Source organism: Sorex fumeus, unplaced genomic scaffold, assembly GCF_029834395.1.
Source record: "Sorex fumeus unplaced genomic scaffold, SorFum_2.1 ptg000122l, whole genome shotgun sequence".
Lineage (NCBI taxonomy): Eukaryota > Metazoa > Chordata > Mammalia > Eulipotyphla > Soricidae > Sorex > Sorex fumeus.
The window spans coordinates 39,226,383-39,247,785 of NW_026606179.1; the positions used below are offsets into that span (position 1 = coordinate 39,226,383).

Genomic DNA, 21,403 nt, shown 5'->3' on the forward strand with positions numbered 1-21,403 from the left:
CGCCTCCTGCATGACTCACTAGGGTTTGACTTCCAGCAGGCGGCCCATATCATCCCTCAAGCCCCACCAGGAGTAATCCCTCAGTGCAGAGCCAGGAGTAAGCCCTGAGCACCACTTGATGTGGCCCAAGTACCTAAAAAAAAATAAAATAAAATTACAAGATCATTGCCATTTAGATGGTTCCCTCCCCCCCCCGCGAAAAAAAAAATAAAAAAAATCCTTGCTGCTAAGTAGTAGCATCCAGTGATATAATTATCATTAAATCGGTTGGTGATTGCTATAACCACAAGTTTTATAGTTGTGTATATTTAAATTCTGTGACTTGTCTCACAGTTTATTTGACTAGCTAATGCTGAGAAATCTTCAAAATTGGTGACGTTGTACAGAAATATACTTAATTGCAAGTCTTAATCTTTTTCCGTTTTATCCAGTCTGTCAACTCTTGAGTAATAGACCCAGAATGTATTGCCTCTTTAGGGCTTTATCTGAATAATTACCTAATTACCTAAATAATTAGGGTACTATTTAGGTTGGTTCTGCAGCTTCATACCATAGGTCTGGTAGAATGTGCCTGGAGCCTATGTACGGAAGGCGGCGGGAATGCAGGGTGCTGCTGGGGATCGAACCCAAGGTCTCTTTCATGTATGCAGAACCAGTGCTCCACTGCTGGGCCATGTGCCCAGCCCCGCAGCTTGGGTTTCTGTCTATACTGTACATCGCCACTAGTGGATTCAACTCTAGTGGTCATTTTGGCTATGTTCTACAGTGGTCTGATTGATTGATTGATTGATTAGGTTTAGGGGCCACACCCAGCGATGCTCAGGGCTAACTCATGACTACAACTCAGGAATCCCTCCTGCGGTGCTTGGGGACCACGTGGGATGCTGGGACTCGAACCTGGATCAGCTGTGTGCAAGGCAAATGCCCTGCATACTGTATTGTCCTTCTGGCCCCAGGAGAGTAGCCATATTGACCCCAGCAGACACACACTTTTTTTTTTTGCTTTTTAAATTTTATTTTATAAAGTTGTTCACAATTATTCATTACATTTAAAATTCAAACACCAGTCCCACCACCATTGCACCTTCCCATTACCATATTTCAAATGTTCCTACCCCAAATCCCAAATCATGCCCCCCCCAAATCTTGGTACATCAGTGGTGTAGCGTCTGAGTGGTAGCATGGCTTCAAATGCAGCCACTCACTCCAGGAATACTAAAATTTAGAATGTGATTATACAGCAGATTCTCTGGGTGAGGCCGGTATTGCTCTCTTCCGGAACTCGATTTCTGAGAGAAGATGCATTCTTAGGGTTTCAGTCCTGTTCAGTCCTCAGGTCCTGCCCTCCATGCCAAGCTTTCTTAGGGTTCTACAGAACAGTGACTTTCAGACCTGGCATCAGATCACCTGGGGAGCTTTTAAGAAAACACTTGTAGGATGGGCAAGGGTCTGGGAATTCTGATTCTGGCTACTTGGACTGGCCCCAGAATTTGCGTTTTTAAGTGCATAAAAATGCCCATCACCTTTCATGGTGATCAAGCTACCATTGTTCCTTGAGAGGTTCTTGGTCAAATACTATGGAATGTGAAAATTACATTAGTTACATGATAGGTAAAAACATGAATTTTTTTTACTTATCTTCTTAACTCAGGTTTTACCCCCAGTCCTCCTTTCTCATATTATTTTAATTCTGATTATGTGTTCACATCTTGTTTTGGGGATCCAGTTATGCCTCAATTTGTTGTTTGTTTGGTTGTTTTTTTTTTTTTTTTTAGTTTTAGGGCCATACCTGGAGATGCTCAGGGCTTATTCCTGGCTCTGTGTTCAGGGATCACTCCTGGTGGGGCTCAGGGGACCATATGTGGTGCCAGTGATCAAACCTGGGTCAGATGCCTGCAAGGCAAAACACCTCACCTGCTGTACTGTCACTGTGTCCCCTAAGCATCAATTTTTACATATGCCATTCTACTTAACCCTCAGAAAAAAGCTGCCAGTATAACTATCTCTATGGTTTAAGGTGTCTCAGGAAGCCAGGGAAATGGCTTGAGAACTTGCCTTGCAAGTGTGTGCTCTAGGTTCAATTCCCAGCACTGTGGAAAAAAAAATTATAATATTTGGTGTATCAAGAAAGTAATGCAGAGTTGTCAGTATCACAGTATTTGCATACCCTGCGCTATATAGAGTCTAGTACCCTACACATCTGTGTAGTTACTTCCTTAAAACAGTGATTCTTGGAAAACAGGCCACATATTGCTTAAAAGCATGATAAAAATCACTGTCAACTGCCACTGTCCTTCCGTTGTTAATCGATTTGCTCGAGCGGGCCCAGTAACATTTGTGAGACTAGTTACTGTGTTTGGCATATCAAATACATCACGGCTAGCTTGCCAAGCTTTGCCGTGCGGGTGAGATCCTCTCGGTAGCTTGCCGGGCTCTCTGAGAGGGGCGGAGGAATCGAACTCGGGTTGGCCATGTTGGCTGCGTGCAAAGCAAATTCCCTACCCGCTGTACTATCGCTCCAGCCCATGATAAAAATAAAAGTCTCAAATGTCATTTTATCATCCAGTCTTTTGCCTAAATTAGTCAGTTTCTTTACATATATATATATGTGAATGACATACTGCGGGTGGGCAGAGCAGGTTGAGATTTTGAGCCATGCCCTGTAGTGCTCAGGGCTTCTGGCTGTGTGCTCAGGGATCAGTGCAGTGCCAGGGACTGTACTGTGGTCAGCCGCAAGCAAGCCAGCATGTGATCATGGGATACTGCCTTATCCCCTCTACTGCCTCTCCGGCCCATAAAATTTCTTTTAAGTTATGGATTGGTGGGGGTGGAGGGATGTTGGGTCACACCTAGCTGTGCTTGTGTGCTCCTGGAGATTTATGGGGGACCATAAAGTAATGAATGGGGGCATTAGTTTGGGTCACACCCCGCTCTTCTCAGGGCTTACTCCTGGCTCTGTGCCCTGGGATCGCTCCTGGAGATTTATGGACCTGGGAGAACCCTGTGCAGTACTGGGGATGGAACCATAGTCAGCTGTGGTTTTTTTTGTATTTGTTTTGTTTTTCAGTTTTTGGGTCATACCCAGTGATGTTCAGGGCGTTCTCTTGGCTGTGCACTCAGGGATCCCTCCTGGCAGTGCTCAGAGCACTGTATGTGGTGCTGGGAATTGAAGCCAGGTCAACTACGTGCAAGACAAGCACCTCACCGGCTCCAGCCCCAAAAGCTGTACACTTTGAAAATGTTGAATAAGTCTGAAACATCATTTACTCTGTTCACTTGTGTGCACTGCTTTTGACTATTGCTCTTGAGTATTCTCTTAAGTGGTTTGGAGAGAAGGGCAGGAATTGAATCCAGGTTCCTACCCTGTGCTCTATCTCTTCTGCACTCATTTCAGATATTTTTAAAGCAACCCCTCTTGTTTTTTTCCTTGTATGTTTCATAGTCTTTCCTTTGAAATGCCCCAGATTTGTTATACGTATTTCTTTATACCTTCAGATATGGTATTTACACCGGGTCCTTAAAAAAGAAAGTCTTTTTAAACTTTTGATTTAATCCGTTTTCTTCTCTAACGGATTATATGGTTTTTTGTTTGGTTTGTGTTGGGACCATACCCAGCGCTGCTCTGAGCTAACTCCTGACTCTGTGCTCAGGAATCACTCCTGGCAGGGCTTGGGGGCACCAAAGGTGGTAGCAGGGATTAAATCCGGGTCAGCCGTGTGCAAGGCAAGCACCCTACCCACTGTACTATCTCTCCAATCCCCTGGCATTTTATAATTGATGGTGTTTAGGGGAAATGATTATTTTGGAAGGATATTTTCAAACCAGACTCAAATTACACTTGAGTCCAGTTTGGAAATAGAAAAATTTTGTTTTTGTCTTCCAAATTCAGTCAGTTTAATTTTGGCGGGGGAGAAGGGGTTGGGCTGTACCTCTGATGCTAAGATCTTTCTCCTGGCTCTGTGCTCAGGGCTCATTCTGGTGATGCTGCGGGAACCCGCCGTATGTGGTATCTGGGATTTGAACTGAGGTTGGCAGCATGCAAGGCCAGCATGCTGCCAGCCTGTACAGGAGGTAGGCCTCCTGTACACTGTCTTCAGCCTCAGTCTATTTAAAATTTTTGTGGTTAATTCTTCTATTGGGGTCAGGGAAATAGCACATGAGTAGAGCATGTGAGTTGCATCTGGGAGGTTATGGGTTAGAGTCCCAGTATTCTCTCTGTCTCTCTGTCTCTGTCTCTCTCTCTTTCTCTCTCTCCCCCTGTCTCCCACCCCCCTCCCTTTGTGGTCCTAGTGGCCCCAAAGGTCCTACTTCACTGGAGTGCTACAGAGGCTCTCGGTGTAGCCCTTACAAAATTATTTTCTATTAAAATGATAACATCATGATTTACCAAGTTGTTTCAGGCCTTAAATGTTCCAACATAGTCCCACCCCTCTGGGACCTTCCCTCCACCAGTGTCCGCCGTTTCCCACCCACCACCACCCGGCCTGCGCCCTTAGCAGGCACAAACAACTTTCCTTCATGCTGGTGTTAGGACACAAATGAAGTTATAAACGCTTAGCTCAGCAAGAGCATTTGTGGTCGTTGCTGGCCCTCACCGTGGTGTCCCTGAAGTCACTCCCTGAGGATTTCCTGGGCTGGGCTGGTGCTAGCTGAGCCTCTGGGCCACTGTTTTCACAGTCTGAGCTTGTGGGCTTCTGTGCCGCTTTCCCGTCGGGGTTGCTGTGATCCAACTGGGCCGGCAGTCCTGTGGCGCTTGGCGCTGTCGTGTGGTGGCTTGGCAGCTGGGTGAGGCTCACTTGTGGAGCTGGGCTGTTTCTGTGTCGCGGGGTGATGTTTCTCTAAAAGCCGGCACAGAAGGACGAGGTATGTGACAGAGCACATGTATGACTCACACGTCTGAGACCCTGGGTTCACAGTCCCTGAAACTGCCAAAACAAGAGAAGAAGCAAAAGGCTGTTGTGTGTGTTGCCATATTGAACGGCTCCTGTTGACGTGGGCGCTGTACTAGCTGGAGATTAACTCTTCTACATTCAGTTTATAGAAGTCTTAGCAAGAACATTTTTTGAGAGAACAAAGTGTAAGAGTTTCAGATCCAACAAATTTGTTTTGTTCTTTTTTTCCTTTTTTTTTAAGACCTTCTTTGTAACCCTCTGCTCATAAGCACTGCCAACATTGTTTCTTGTTATTTATCCTCAGTAGTTTCGCAGATGTTGGCCATGACTTTATGGGGTCTCCATTGTTCCCTTCGGGTCTTTGTTTCCTAGAATTTTCTCTCATTCACACTTCCCAATCATTGTCAGTCTTCCTTAGTACCCAATTGTTCCCTGCTTGAGGTAGGCCTTCTCAAATTTATTTTCGATTCTTCTACTATTTGTACTGAATGCCTGTCTTCTGAACTTTTATAATACTGATCTTCGGGAAGGCTCAAGAACTTGAGAGAAAAACCGGTGTCATTTCTTTCTGCTTTGGTAATGTTGACACTGCTGTGGGGAAAAGACTTGGAGAGCACTTCCCTGGGAGAGAAAATATTTCAGCCCTTGTACTGAGTTCTAGGCATTTCCCCACACTGTCAGCTGGTTCTCTGAGGCTTTTTGGACAGCACAGTCCTTAGGAAACTATGATTATCCAGAAGATTCTTATTCAGCCTTATATGGTGAGGCAGTTTTGTATAAATTGGTATATAGAAAAATCTCAGTGTATTTTTATGGCACTGTTCTAGTTACACTTTAAAAATATATCTGGGGCTGGAGAGACACTACAGCAGGTAGGGCATTTGCCTTGCACATAGCCAACCGGGGTTCCATCCCCAGCATCCCTTAAGGTGCCCTGAGCAGTGTCATTAGTCATTCCTGAGTGCAGAGCCAGGAGTAACCCCCAAGCATCACTGGGTGTAACCAAAAAAACCAAAAAAATAAATAAAATGTGTTACTGCAAAATAAATAATAGGTGTGTAGCAGACAGAGCTTCTAACAGGTTCCCTCTAGGAAATGAATGGACTGTCAGAACAGAAGAGAAACTCCACAGTTCTATAGATGTGTGCGACATTTGGGTCTTGATGAAGTCATTTTTGTTTTATAACTAAAAGACAAGCAAAAAATTTACAATACATGAGGATTTCAAGGAAATCCCCCTCCCCCCTCCCTCTCTCCCTCCCTCTTCTTTATTTTGTGGGGCGGCCACTCCCAGCCATCATGCAGTGGGAGGTCACCTAGGTATAAGGCAGCTGCCTTAACCCCTGTGCTGTCTCTCGGGCCCTGACTTGTTCTTCTTTTTAACCTCTTCTTAATCTGAATGTTTGCAGTAGTAACTTCTCTCTAGGCTTTCTGTGAGAAGGCCAGAGCTTAACTTCTTGACTATTGACTTTTTGGGTTTTCTCAGAAACCAATATAATGTATAAGATTATAGAAATGCTGGGGCCAGAGCAGTAGTACAGCAGATAGGGTGTTTGCCTCGCACGCAGCCAGTGCTGGTTTGGTCCCTTGAGCCCTGCCAAGTTGATGCTATAGCACAGAGCCGGGGGTATGCTCTGAGCACTGCTGTGTGTGGCCCCCCAAAACAAAAACCCACAAAGACTCTAGAAATGTGTACCAGAGAGTTATTTCTGGTTTCTGTCTCCTATCCTTATAAGCATCGAGATCTCTCGATCATCTAACCTGGAGGGAATTGTTCCCTCTGGTCTCTGCACTAGTGCAGATGGCATTGCTCTGACTCTGCCTGATTAGAATGTTTTCTCTGTTAAAAAATGTTTCTTAAGGCTGGAGCAATAGAACGGCGGGTAGGGCGTTTGCCTTGCACGTGGTTGACCCAGGTTCGATTCCCAGCATCCCATATGGTCCCCCGAGCACTGTCAGGAGTAATCCCTGAGTGCATGAGCCAGGAGTAACTCCTGTGCAATGCCGGGTGTGACCCAAAAGCAATAAATAAATAAATAAAAACTCTTTCTTGCTGAGTCTCTGCGTCATGCTCTTACCAATACTTTAGTCATCTTTTTCTTTTTTATGGGTGTTAGGCCACACCTAGGTACTCAGGGGTCATTCCTGGCTGTGTAATCAAGACAGGAGTATTCCTGACAGTGTTCAGGGTGTATGTGATGTGCATGGCAGTCACCTTATCCCCTCTACCATCTCTCTGGTCCTTCCGGCATAATATTTATAAGTGCAGTTTTCAAGTTTAGAAGGGCAGCCTGACTCTGTAGGTGGGGCCAGGGACGTCTGTGACACCACCTGACTGCTTCACTCAGCCATGGCTGGCTTGGTAGTCTGGAGACAGGTGATGCCTGCCTGGGCTTTAGGGTTTCAGTTGGTTGGTTGTTGGTTGGGGGATCATAAACCTGGAGATGCTTAGGGACCACTCCTGGCTCTGTGTTCAGATGTCATTCCTAGCAGTGCTTGGGAGACCTGTATGTGTTGTCAGGGATTGAACAGGGTAGGCTGCATGAAAGGCAATAACATCTATCCCATGCTCCTCTCCTCTTCCCGTGTGTGTGTGTGTGTGTGTGTGTGTGTGTGTGTGTGTGGATAGTCTCTATCTGTTTTTCTTCTGTTTCCACCTATGAGCAGTAGTTTGTTTTTGCTGTTTGACGGGGCAACACCCAGTAATGCTCAGGGCTTACTCCCGACTCTGTTCTAGAGGTCCATCCCCATGGTACTAGAGGTACCATGCATTGCCAGGGATCAAGCCCAAAGCCACCTGTGTGTAAAGCATGTGCTTTGAGTAGTAAGTTGGGTAACTAAGAGTTTGCTTTCATTATGTCCAAAATAATGGTAGTAACTTACCTCATCTAATCTCACTGAATTGTACCTTTTATTTATAACTATATTCCTGAATCAGTGCCCAGCTTATGAGAATTTAATAGTAATTAATGTCCATTTATGTCCCGGTCCCCAGGTACTGGTCTGATGCTTTGATTTTTTCATTGTGTTTTGGTGCTACATCCAGCAGTGCTCAGGGCTTGCTCCTGGCAGGACTCAAAGGACCATATGTGGTGCTGGGGAGTGAACAGGGGTCAGTCGAATGCAAGACAAGTTCCTACCCACTGTACTATTACTCTAGTCCCCAATTCTTTGCTTTTTACTAAAACTCCCTGCTTCCAATTCTTTCCAGATCTAACCAGATTTTTTTTTCTTTTCGGTTCATACCTGGCAATGCACAGGGGTTACTCCTGGCTCGGCACTCAGGAGTTACTCCTGGCGGTGCTCAGGGGACCATATGGGATGCTGGGAATCGAACCCGGGTCAGCTGCATGCAAGGCAAATGCCCTACCCACTGTGCTATTGCTCCAGCCCCCGATTTTTTTCAGCTTAATAAAGAGCTGATTCTGACTAGTTGGGCTTGCTCTTGTTATTAGGGTTTTGGGCTGATTGATTGTTGACTGTTTAATGGTGCCAAGGATCTAACCCTAGGTTTCCACATGCAGTCCCATCTTTTTGAGCGATCTCCACAGTGTCTCCTTGGATTTATTTTCTTTTTATTTATTTATATTTTATTTTCCCTTTCCACTTTATATAATAAACACTGTGGTTTACAGAGTTGTTAACATAATGATTTGTTACAGTCTGTTCAAATACAGACATTCAGTATTTGAACACCAATCCCACCACCATTATATCTTCCCTTCACCGTTGTCTCCAATTTGTCCTAACACCCTTAAGCTTGCCTTCATAGCAGGCCCTCAATAATTTATGCCATTGGCTGAAGCAATAGCACAGTGGGTAGGGTGCTTGCCTTGCGCTCGGCTGGCCCGGCCGAGTCGGGTTTGATTCCTCCATCTCTTTTGGCGAACCCAGCAAGGTACCGAGAGTATCTCGCCCTCACGGCAAAGCCTGGCAAGCTACCCGTGATGTATTCGATATGCCAAACACAGTAACAAGTCTCGCAGTGGAGACATTACTGGGCCCGCTTGAGCAAATTGATGAACAACGAGAGGACAGTGCTATAGTGCTTGTTATCAATAATTTACTAATAGATTGATGTTTAGAAAAAATGTTTCCTTAGAAGAAAGTTAGTGAAAATTATTGTATTTCACCATGGAGCCACTGAGTCCTTGTATAAGAGATTACTAAGACGTTGCTACAGGCTAAGCCTTCTGCATTTGTATTTTTATCATGATTGGGTTGCTTTCTATATTACATCCCGCCCAGTCTGGTTGCTACTCCTGGTTTATCAGTGTTGTAAAGTTTGAGATGTCACTTCAGGAATTCCAAATTTTTGGGGGGTGGGGGGATCACACCTGATGATGCACAGGGGTTACTCCTGGCTCTGCACTCAGGAGTCACTCCTGGCGGTGCTCAGGGGACCATATGGGATGCTGGGAATCAAACCCGGGTCGGCCGCGTGCAAGGCAAACGCCCTACCTGCTGTGCTCTCTCTCCAGCTCCAAATTCCAAAAATTTTAAACACGGTGATACAGCTGGAGTTAAATTTTAACAGGCCTGCAACTTTGGGTATGTGTGACTGTCGGGGCTTTTGGAAGTACAGGGAGATGGTGGGGAGGTAGCCCCTCTCGGACTCCCTGAAAGCTTGGAGATTTCAGTCACAGAACCCACTTATCTGAGCTTTTCAGAGGATTAGTTTCTGCCTGAGGCTTGTCTGGAGCGTGGAGTCCAGCCTGGAGCATGGTGGCGATTGTGAAGTATTGAAGTTTTCAGCTCCTGGGGCTGTGGGCAGGCACTGGGCTCACCCGCTTACCCCTCTGAGGTGTCATGGGCACTTCAGCCTTGTGTGGAGCCCGGAAGAATCTCTGCAACTTGTTAGTCTCTTTCGAGATTTATTTATGGGTCATGGCCGGTGAATGAGCTTACTTGGCGCCAGAGTTGCTTCGTGGGCATGACTTTCTCCTTAAAAATTTTTTTGACAATAAACGTACTATATGCAATCAGAAGAGTCATTACAAAATACTGTTGTCAGGGACTGCGCCTTATTCATCTTTATTCTCCCTGCAGCAGCCTGGTTCCTGGAACAAGGTGCTTCTTCTTTTCAAGCAAAGATAACTAGTTTTTCAATATTCTTAACTTTCAAGTAGATACTTTGTGCAGCAAGCTGATCTTTGTGAAATGTAACCTTGTAATACATATTTGCCTTTCCGAAAATAGTCTTGCTTATATAACAGAAAAACTTTGTAACTACTTTGTAATTTTAAAGAAAATTTCCACCTGGGAAGCCTATAGTTTGGGTAGTTTAAATGAAGCTCTGTTCTTTCATTCTTCCTGACGCCTAATGACTGTTATCACATATGTCTCGTGACTCTTAACTTCATCTTTAATTAGATCCTTTATTTGAAACAAACATTGAGGCTTTTTCTCACAGGTATGAGGAAGGTGATGATTCCCAGGGAGATGGCTCAAAGGCCTGGGGTCTGCCACGACAAAGCCAGTCAGATTGGCACCTTCCACCTCCCTCCAACCGGGGGTCAGTTGCAGACAATAAGACAAACATTCAAGGACTGCCCCAGCTTTAGGGTCGCCTGCTGGCTGGCCATCAGCGAGCTCACAGGCAGGGCATTTTTCAGTACAGTATGTCTCCCAGCAGAGGAGCCATAGTTTGACAAAGACTTAAAGGACAGTCGGATTTCAGTGGGTGCGTGAGGAGCAGAGGCTGGGGTGTTTCATGTGCCCGTCAGCAGGTGCCCTTAGAGTATAAAGTCATGCCAGTTTTCCTAGTGTGGATTTGCCAACCTCCCCCTCTGCATTTGAAAAGCCCTGTCACTGTCACTGTCACTGTCCTCCCATTGTTCATTGATTTGCTCAAGCGGGCCCAGTAACATTTTGAGACTTGTTACTGTGTTTGGCATATCTAATACATCACGGGGAGCTTACTAGGCTTTGCTGTGCAGGCGAGATACTCTCGGTAGCTTGCTGGGCTCTCCGAGAGAGATGGAGGAATCGAACCCAGGTCGGCTGCGTGCAAAGTGAACAAACGCCCTACCCTCTGTGATATCACTCCAGCCCTTGAAAAGTCCTAAAGTCTTTTACTCTGTCTTTTCCTGGGCCCAGGTTTGCTGCCCGTCACCTGTTCTCTCCTTTCCTGGGCGTGCGTTTGCTGCTCCATGGTTTTCTTAAAACCTAAATTGTTTTGCCCCAGAGATGGTCCTGGCCTAGGGGTTTTGTTGGGGGACGATTTCCCACACTGGAGCACATCCTTTGCTTGCTACAGGTCTGTGGGCAGTTCCCAGCACCACCTGGTCCCCTCTGCACCTCATTGGAAGTAACTTCTGAGCGCTGTTGGGTGTGCCTCCAGAGAGAGAGACCGTCACACCCAGGCTTTCCCTGCTGAATACCTCCCCTGGCTGGACCGTTCATTTCTTAGCTTCAAAAGAAGCCCTTGAAATGCTCGAGTGTTAGGACAGTGGGGAGGGCTTGCCTTGCACGCAGTAGACCCGGGATTCATCCCCAGCATCCCATATGGTCCCTGAGCACTACCACGAGTGATTCCTGAATGCAGAGCCAGGAGTAAGCCCTGAGGTGTGACCCAAAGACGAAAAAGAAGGAAAGCCCTTGAAAAGATTGCATACATTCTTCAAATATGTGTCTGTACAGATGAAACTCTACATATTTTTTTCAACCATTGGTAATTCATGTGGTTTACAAGAATATGCTTTAACTTAGTGATCCTTTTTATAATGATAAAAAAAAAGAAACCATTGATAATTTCCTTATACAAAGATACCCCTGTGTTGGAAAGCTGTGGAAAAAAATAGCTGGAGATGGTTCTTCATCATCATCCTAAAGCTTTCAGTCTCCAACTTGGGAAATTTGAGTAAGCACCCGAGAATCTGAGATCCATGACCCTTCTCTCATGTCTTTTTTCTTTTAGAATTGCCACCGGCTGACCAGGATTTCCTCTAGTTGATAATGTTGGAGATCAGATCTACCACTTTCTTCAGCATTCAGTTATTAAAAACAAATAGAATGCAAGTGTCTCCGCTCCAGATTATGAAAACAATACTTGGGAAACTGAAAACTATCTAAATGATCGTCTTTGGTTGGGCCGTGTTCCTAGCAAGCAGAAGCCTTGGCCGAGGTCTGCTGTCGACTCTTGAGGAGCGCATAGCTCACTTCCTGTGGACGAGAGGGGCCGGTGGTACCATGGGCAACTCCTGCATCTGCCGAGATGACAGTGGAGCCGAAGACAGTGTTGACACCCAGCAGCACCAGGCTGACAGCAGCGCGGTGCCCACCGCAGACACAAGGAGCCAACCCCGGGACCCTGTTCGGCCACCACGGAGGGGCCGAGGACCACACGAGCCGAGGAGAAAGAAACAAAACGTCGATGGGCTGGTGCTGGACACACTGGCGGTCATACGGACTCTTGTAGATAAGTAAGTATGTGACTCAGAGTCACGTTCTTTGTCAGCAGAAGTGTTCTGGCAGTAATCGTAACTTTCGGACTCACTTCACTGAGCTGGATTTGCCAAGTCTTGCACTCATAGGGCAAAGGAGAATATTTTATTTCTCCTCTGACGGCAGAGTAAATTATAAGGTCTCCTTGCACCAACCCCCTTCTGGAAGTACCTAAACACTTCCTTAGCAGAAAACATTCATTAAAGCTCTGATCTTTATTAGGGAATACAGTGAAGATAGAGGGAACTTGCGTTTGCAAGCCCCAACGGGGAGTGATTTCATGAAGACTCATTCTTACCTTGCTTGCCTGAGGAGGTTGAAGATGAGTAGCTCTTGCCAGGAGTGTGGCTGTCTGCTGCTTCTGTTGGCGGCATACGGAGATGGATGAAGAGTTTTCGTCCTCCTTATTGGCTTTTTTTTTTTTAATTCTTTATTTGGGAACCATTTGGGAAGCTTTGTAAGTCTACATTGAAGGGCACACCTGTGCATGTTTTGTTTTTCTCCTCCTTGCTTTGTCTCACTCTCTAAGTATAAAATCCCAGATTGAATAACAGTGAGATTAAAGGTTATTGTTCACACTGAAAAACAGTTTGAGCTCACCCATCCAGTCCTGTGGTTAGGAGCAAAAACTCAGAACTGTGAAGGACCAAGGCTCACATTCAGGTTCAGCCCCTGCACTAGTGGCATGACACTGGATGAACTGCTTCTCAGAATCTCAGATTCCTCCTGCATGAAGAAGAGGAATAGTGCCTTTGTGGGAATGATCAGGTTATCAAACACCTGTATGGAGGACCAGGGCAGGGAGGGCGCTAGCTTTGCACACAGCCTCCCCCTGGCTCGGGACATTAGCTCAGTGCTTGTGAATAGGCCTGGCCTGTGATGAGCCCCCGGGTTTGATACCTGGAACCCCCCGCAAAAAAAAATTAGCTTGGGTGATTTGGATGATAGGGTATGTCTCTAAAGTTGTTTTTGCTTTTGACTGGCCTAGTGAATTTAAGTATTTCATAATCATTTTTTGTAAAATGTTTGGTTGCTCAAAAACATAAGGGGCTAGAGAGATAATATAGGGGGTAAGATACCTGCCTTGCATGTGACTGGCCTCAGCTCAGTCCCCAGTACTTATGGAACAGGCACCACCAAGTGTGAGCCCTGACAGCCAGGGGTGAGCCCCAAACACCACCGGGTATGCCGCCCCCTCCCCGCCCCCCAGGATATAGCATAGGGGGCCAGGGAGATAGTACAGCGGGTTGGAAGCTTGCCTTATATGCAGCCAACCTGGGTTAATCCCGGGCATCCCATATGATTCCACCCCAACCCCACCCCCTGCCCCCAGCCATCCTGGAGTGATTCCTGAGTGCAGATCCAGGAGTCACCCCTGAGCACCTCTGGATGTGGTCAAAAGAAAACCCAACCAACAAACAAAACTAGCATAAAACAAGGTAAACCTGTGCATTTTATTTTCTGAGGTAATTTTTGTCTCAGAAAGATGTTCCTCAATATATCTAAACCAGCCTTGGAAGTAGTTCTGGTATGTGTTTGAAATACAGATGTTGAAGCTTGAGAGATAGTCCAAAGGTTAAGGTACTTGGGTACTTGCCTGCGACTGCACATTGGTTCATATCCTGGCACTGCATATTGTCCAAGTCCTTTCACTGCAAATGGTCCCCTGAGCATGGTCAGGCATGGCCCCTAAGCCACCCCCCTCCCCCCTCCCCACACACAATGTTGAATAAAAATCTGTGGCAGTTTTATCCCCCACTCTCAAAAAAGGAACTAAAAGTGGTTTCATAAGGTTTCTTACAATGGTATTTGAAAATATAAGTGTATAATAAAAAATTGTCCTTCCAAAATAAGTAGGGCTAGGAGGTACAGGTACACAGGAAGGGTGCTTGCCTTGCACACAGCCAACCCAGGTTCGATTGCTAGCATCCCTTGTGGTTCCTTGAGCACCACCAGTAGCAATTCCTCATTGCAGAGCCAGGAGTAACCCATGCACATCACCTGGTGTGGTCCCAAAACAAAAAAGTAATGAAACAGTAAACTAAAGTCTGGAGTGATAGTACAGCGGGCAGGGCATGTGGTCGACCCGGATTTGGTCCCCATATGGTCCTCCAAGCACCACCAGGAGTGATTCCTGAGTGCAGAGCATCACTGGGTATGACCCAAAAGCCAAAAAAAAAAAAGTATATATATATATATGGGCTGGAGCGATAGCACAGCGGTAGGGCATTTGCCTTGCATGCAGCCAACATGGCCAACCCGAGTTCGATTCCTCCGCCCCTCTCGGAGAGCCCGGCAAGCTACCGAGAGTATCTCGCCCACACGGCAGAGCCTGGCAAGCTCCCCGTGACGTATTCGATATGCCAGACACAGTAACAACAAAGTCTCCAATGGAAACATTACTGGGCCCGCTCGAGCAAATCGACGAACAACGGGAGGACAGTGATATATTACAAGCAGTGTTACCTAAACCTATTGAGAAAGAGGTGCAGAATATACTGTCATATTTGGTCTTGATTTTAGTTTTTCTGAGCCATTGCCCAGAGTGGTGCTTGGGGGCTGCTCCTAGCATAATGCGTAGCAGTCACTTCTGCCAGGGCTCGGGGAAACGTGGTGCCAGGGATCAAACAACTCTCCTTTGTGCAAAGTATGTACTCAACCCTTTGAACTTTGTCTCCAGCTCTGTCCTATTTTAAAAGAGAGTGATAAGAGGCAAAGTAAGTTTATTTCTAAGCTAGGAAATGTTACCACTTGTTGATAAGACACATACCTCATTTAACTGAGGAAAGTGAATTTGAATAGGATTCCAATTTAAATTAAAAATCGAATAAGATAACTTTTACCTTAAAATTGCTTGGAACTGAATTATAGTTTTTAACTCTTTTCTGAAAATGGGAGAAATAAAGCAGCTGCAGAGTAAATATGAAGGGCATGTTGGAGAATTATAAATTGCAAACTAGAAATCAGGCAGTTTAAAACTCTACATAGCTTGGTATTTAGAAACTGCTAAAGAAGAATTCCATAATCTATAAAGTTTATAAAACTGTTAAAACTAAACATGAAAGATAATTTGGGACCAGAGAGACCATACAGCAGATAGAGCACTTGCCTTGCCTGTGGCCAACCCAGGTTTGATCCTGGCATGCCCAAGAGTGAGTCCTCAGCAGAGTCAGGAATAAGTACAGAGAGCACTTACAGGTATGACCCCCCCCCCCCCCAAAAACAAAGATAACCGAGATAGATGAGTTATTTCCTAAAATGATGTCTGTATGATAAATGGTAAAATGACTTGTATACATTGTAATTGTTACTTAGAAAGATTGTGATCCAAGAGGACCATAGCCCCAGTGCTGAGTATTGCTGTGGGAGAATCTTGTGACATTGATTGTAATTTTTTCCCATGACTTGGTTTTGAAATAAAATGCCTTTTTTGCAATATGCATAAGACTTTATCCCCTCCCATCCACATTGAAACAAAGGTTGTTGTCTAATATTCTGCTACTTTCAATATGATATACTGTATTTTTGAGTTCTGGAAATATCGCAACTATTATTTCTTTGACTGTCATTTCTGCTGTATACTGAGTTAATTTCCCAGTACCATCTTCCAATTCACAATTTTCTCTTTATGGTACATCTTTTGTTATATGTTATAATGAGATTCTTATTTCAGTGGTTATATTTCATTTCTAGGATTTCTGAATTTTTATTTTCCTCTTGATTAATATCATTTCATATACCACTTATAGTGTTCATTTATATTTTATGTTTGCTTGGTTTTGGACCACACCTGGTGGTACTCAGGGCTTACTTTTTGCTCTGTACTCAGTGATCATTCCTGGCAGTGCTCGGGGACTAGATGGATGCCAGAGATTAAACCCCGATCAGCCAGGACCTGGGTTGGCCTATGTAGGCAAATGCCTGTTCCTGCTGTACTATCACTCTGGCCTCTTATTTTTAAATCTTTGAGAAGTTTTGTTAGTTGCTTACTTTTGATGGTGACTGTTCTCATGCATTAGAACTTTGATTTGCAGGTTTACTTTTCTTCTTTTCCTTTTTGGACCATACCCAACATCGCACGGGGGCTGCTTGCTGCTCGATGCTTAGGGGGTTTTCTGTTGGTGCTTGAGGATCCGTGCGGTGCTGGAAGTGTAAATGGGCAAAGCATGCCACTCCGCATGCATAGCATGCATTCCAGGCCCTTGGGCGATCTCCCTTGCCCATGTAGACTCCTTATAATGGAGGTTTGGTGGTGGTTTGGTTTTGTTTTGTTTCTGGCCATGCCCAGTAATGCTTAGGGCTTATTCTTGGCTCTGCACTCTGATGGGTCTCGGGGGACCATCTGGGGTGCCGGGAATCAAACCCTGGTCACCGTGTGCAAGGCAAGCTCCCTAGCTGTTGTACTACTGCGCTGGGCCCTGGGTTTTACAGTCCCAAGGATGAAATTCAGGACCTCACATGTACATGGCAAGTCAGTGTTGTGCTGCTGAACCGGCATCCCAGGGACCTTTGATCTGTGAGTATCCCTCAAATTGGTGGTCCTGAGTCTCCATCTCATTGTAAGAAGCTGTGTCTAGTTGCATGACTTCCTCTGCTTTATGCCACTGTAGCTGGATAAACGGTATCCATTATAACGTTTTCCAACTCTTTTCACTTTGAGGGGAAACTGGAGTCTTCCTCATTCATTGCACAGGTGGGGTGGGGTGGGTGTCCGAGACCCATCCTCCACGCAGAGAGTCCTAAGCTGGGCCAGAGAAGTAGGACTGGGGTTAAGGCACTTGCCTTGTAGTGGCTGACCCATGTTTGATTCCCATAATATCCCAGATGGGCTGGAGCAGTAGCACAGCGGTAGGGCGTTTGCCTTACGCGCAGCCGGCTCAGCCGAACTGGGTTCGATTCCTCTGCCCCTCTCGGAGAGCCTGGCAAGCTACCGAGAGTATCTCGCAAGCTACCCATGACATATTCAATATATGCCAAATACAGTAACAAGAAGTCTCACGATGGAGACGTTATTGGGCCCGCTTGAGCAAATCGATGAACAACGGGAGGACCGTGACCATGAATATCCCAGATGGTCCCCCAAGCCCGACAAGCAATGGTCCCCGAGTGCAGAGCCAGGAATAAGTCAGTAGCATAGCCGGGTGTGGTCCAAAAGAAGACAACAACAAAAAGATGTTTATGTTGGCCTTTGCTTCCATAAGCCCTCAAATGGGATTATCCTCATCTCTCTTTTCGGCCTTCCTCTGAGGTAAGTGTGAGGTGATGTTGACCTCTCTCTTAGGTTTGTTGGACCCCTAGAGTTTTATAAAACCTGAAAAGTAGATTTGGGTCTTCGATTTTAGTTTTGTACTTTCACTTCAAGTCCGTTTGAGTGCCCTTCAGCCCACTTTACTTGTGGGCCAACAACAACAGTGATCTTAAAAAAGAACACATGTGGTGTGCATTTGTCCCTGCAGAATATAGCTCTGGTGGTCTCTTCCATCTTTTTCTTTACATTCATATTCATGTTCATTTCTTCTTTCTCTTTCTACCCTCACACTTCCAGTTTAATTTTGTGTTATATAGAATTGTTATTTGGAATTTTTGTTTATTTGAGATTGTCATTTCTTAGTTCTTCAAGTTTGATGTCTTGAATGTTTGTTTTTCAGTGATCAGGAACCTCCCTATTCAATGATTACATTGCACGAAATGGCAGAAACAGGTATTTTAAAGTTTTTAAAAAGTATTTCCGGTTAATGATTATGAAAATATATAACTACCTTTTAAAATAAAATACTTTGTACACATAGTACAAAGGAAAAAGCCCTTCGTGTACAAAATTTTACCTGCACATGGTACTAATGTAATAAAGCACTATATATTTCCTTGTGAACATTAACCTCTGCACCTCTTAAGATTGATTTTACCTCACTGAAATTATGGGGGGAGAATTCTTTTTGGCATTGACAGATCTTTAGCATTTCTTCCAGATTGGGAAGGACAATTATTTCTGTTCCTCATCTTCCCTTAGCGTCATTCTCAAAATAAAGCCAAATGTTTCAAAGACTAAATTTTTTGTTAAATCCCCTATTGCAAATAAGATGCTGAAACTATTTAAGTCATAATTTGAGAATCCAAGAACATAATATGAATTTTCTCCAAGATATTCCCAAATCACTGGATTCCTATAAGTTAGGATTCTTTGATCATGGTGACTAGCAATTAATAACTATGTCCATGCCAAATGCTAACTGCCTAAATACTGCCAGGTGAAGGCCAGATGTGCTTGTTTTAATATGAAGTCATTTTGTATGACATTATTTTATTTTCGCATTTTTTTACAGTAGTGTCTCCATTTTATAATGTTCTTGATTTGCTCTTAGATGAAGGATGGTTGGATGTTGTCCAGTCTTTAATTAGAGTTATTCCATTGGAAGACCCATTGGGACCAGCTGTTATAACATTGTTACTAGATGAATGTCCATTGCCCACTAAAGTAAGTTAACACCTGTCTTTTATGGAATTATCATCCGTGCTTAAGCACAGAATGAATGGCCACAAAGAATATTTGATGTTTTATATTTTCTTTATATATTTAGGATCTGTTTGTTGACTAATAATTTCATTTATATAAATGTGGTTTTTATTAATGAAGTGCTACTTTTTCAAGCAATTGCTTACTGTGAAAACTTTAACTTAAAATTTTAAAGTTGTTTAAAATGGAAGTATTTGTATTTAAAATAGTCATTTTTGGAAGCTAGACGAGTATGTTCTGTTGCTAAGATGATTTTTTTTCTCTTTATTATTTTTTGTTTGTTTGTTTGTTTGTGTTTTGGGCCACACTTGGAGGTGCTCAGGGCTTACTTCTAGCTCTGCACTTAGGGATTGTTCCTAGCGGGGCTTGGGGGGACCATATGGAGTGCCAGGGATTGATCCTGGGTTGGCCGCGTGCAAGGCAGGCGCCCTACTTGCTCACTCGACTAGCTCTCTTTGCCCTGCTAAGCTTATTGTTTTTCTTCTCTAAGCAGGTTCCTTAACAACAACAACAGCAAAAAAAATTTTTTTAAATTATGTGTGCATGTGTTTGTGGACTGAACTTAGGTTATATATATCTAATGTATACACTCTACCACTAGCCTATTCCCAGTCCCAGAGCAAAGAATTTTGGGGGGGGGTTTAGGGGGAACAGGAACAGAAGCAGGGTTGGCCTCACTCAAGGCAAACACTTAACCTCTTTATCTCCTGGCCCCCAAAGTGTTTTTGTTTCTTGGTTTGGGGGCCACATCCAGATGGGGTCAAACCCAGGCCTCCCTCCCCCATGCAGAGCTTGCCCACAGCCTGCTGACTATCTCTTGGGTCCATAGCAAAAAAATGATCTTTTTTGTTGGTGGTGTTGTTCCTATCAAAAAGAAAAGCAATTAGGGGCCAGGAACTAGTAACATACATAGCACGCATCAAAGCTGGGTCTCATTCCCGCACTAAGGGCCCTTTGAGCATTGCTGGATATAGCCCTAGCGACCCCCAAGCTCTCGTGTGTGTGTGTGTGTGTGTGTGTGTGTGTGTGTGTGTTGGGTAAGGGGGGAGGGCAGGAAGTATTTATCCTCAGCACCAGCACCATGGGGCCTGCGTGGCATTGCGTTGGCAGGCATTAAACTTGCGTTGGCCTGCTGGCCTGGCTGGCCAAGGACCCTTAGGACCCTGGGTCTCCTGAGTAGTCACTTGGGAGGACATCTCCCCGCCCCCACCCAAAAAAGGAAAGGCAGCTATCCAGAAAATACTTAAGGGTATTACTCAAATGTTAAAGAGGAACCTTGGTTATTCCTTATATAGAACAAAAGTTTAAAACTAACATGTGTCAGGCCATATGTTCAGTGGAATGTTGTGTTTGGGTTTTTTTGGTTTTGGTTTTTTTTTTCCCCCTGGTCTGTTTAAGCCTCAGATGTTTGGGAGCCACAGAGATAGTAGAGACAGTTCAGTCATCTGCCTTGCTCGTGTCTGATCCTGGTTCAACCCCCAGTACCACCTGAGGTCCCACAGCACTGCCAGGAGTGATCCCTGAGCACAGAGCCGGGAGTCAGTCCTGAGTACCACCATGTGTGGCCCCAAAACAGAAAAAAAGCTTCAGATATTTGGGCAAATTATGGAAAAAATATTCGGGGAAAAAAGGGTCTTTGGCTTAGTTACTGATAATTAAGTTTTGCCTAAGTCTTACAATAAGATTTTTTTTTCCTTCCTTTTTTGGGGGTCTATACCCAGAAGTGCTCAGGGCTTACCCCTGGCTCTGTGCTCAAGGGAGCAGTCCTGGGGCTCTGGGACAGTGTGGGGTACAGGAAATCCAACCCAGGTAGGCCCGTGTGCAGTGCAAGCACCATGCCCGCTGCACTATCGCTTTTTTTTTTTTTTTTTTTTTTTGCTTTTTGGATCACATCCAACAATCTTCAGGGGTTACTCCTGGCTCTGCACTCAGGAATTACTCCTGGCAGTACTGGGGAGACCATATGGGATGCCGGGGATCAAAATTGGGTCGACCACATGCAAGGCAAATGCCCTACCTGCTGTACTATCGCTCTAGCCCCAAGAGGCTTCTTTAAAAAGATTGTGGTCTGCCTTGAAAATGTGAGATTCATTCTTGCTGGCTTAAAAAATTTGCTGTGGTTGACTTTTTGTTTGGGGCCACACCCAGCAGTGCCCGGGTTACTTCCTGCTCAGCACTCAGGAATCACGCCTGGTGTTCCTCGGAGGGCCGTATAGGGTGCCTGGGTAGCTCGCATGTAAGGCAGACTCTACCCGCTGCACTCTCCTCCTGCCCCTGGTTTAAATTTTTTTTAACTCTTTACTTCGGTATCACTTGGCCCTGTTGTTATCAGTCATGCTATCAGTCTTGGGTGGATTTGGTGTGCTTAAGGATTCAAGGGTATATAGCATATATTTGGTATCTTTTCCCGGAGAGCCCGGCAAGCTACCGAGAGTATTTGATATGCCAGACACAGTAACAACAAAGTCTCCAATGGAGACGTTACTGGGCCCGCTCGAGCAAATCGACGATCAACGGGAGGGCCTTTACCTTTACCTTTGGTATCTTTTAA

The 21,403-nt window shown here is 45.0% G+C and overlaps 1 protein-coding gene across 1 annotated transcript in view; it reads left to right on the top strand.

The window, feature by feature from the left end:
- Positions 1-21,403, top strand: part of RSPRY1 (ring finger and SPRY domain containing 1) — a 54,535-nt gene that overhangs the window by 9,810 nt on the left and 23,322 nt on the right. The window contains exons 2-4 of the mRNA XM_056137201.1: positions 11,812-12,316; positions 17,987-18,039; positions 18,701-18,813. Of these exons, the coding sequence (XP_055993176.1) occupies positions 11,967-12,316; positions 17,987-18,039; positions 18,701-18,813 (516 nt within the window). The 5' untranslated portion in view covers positions 11,812-11,966. The remainder of the gene's footprint in view (positions 1-11,811; positions 12,317-17,986; positions 18,040-18,700; positions 18,814-21,403) is intronic.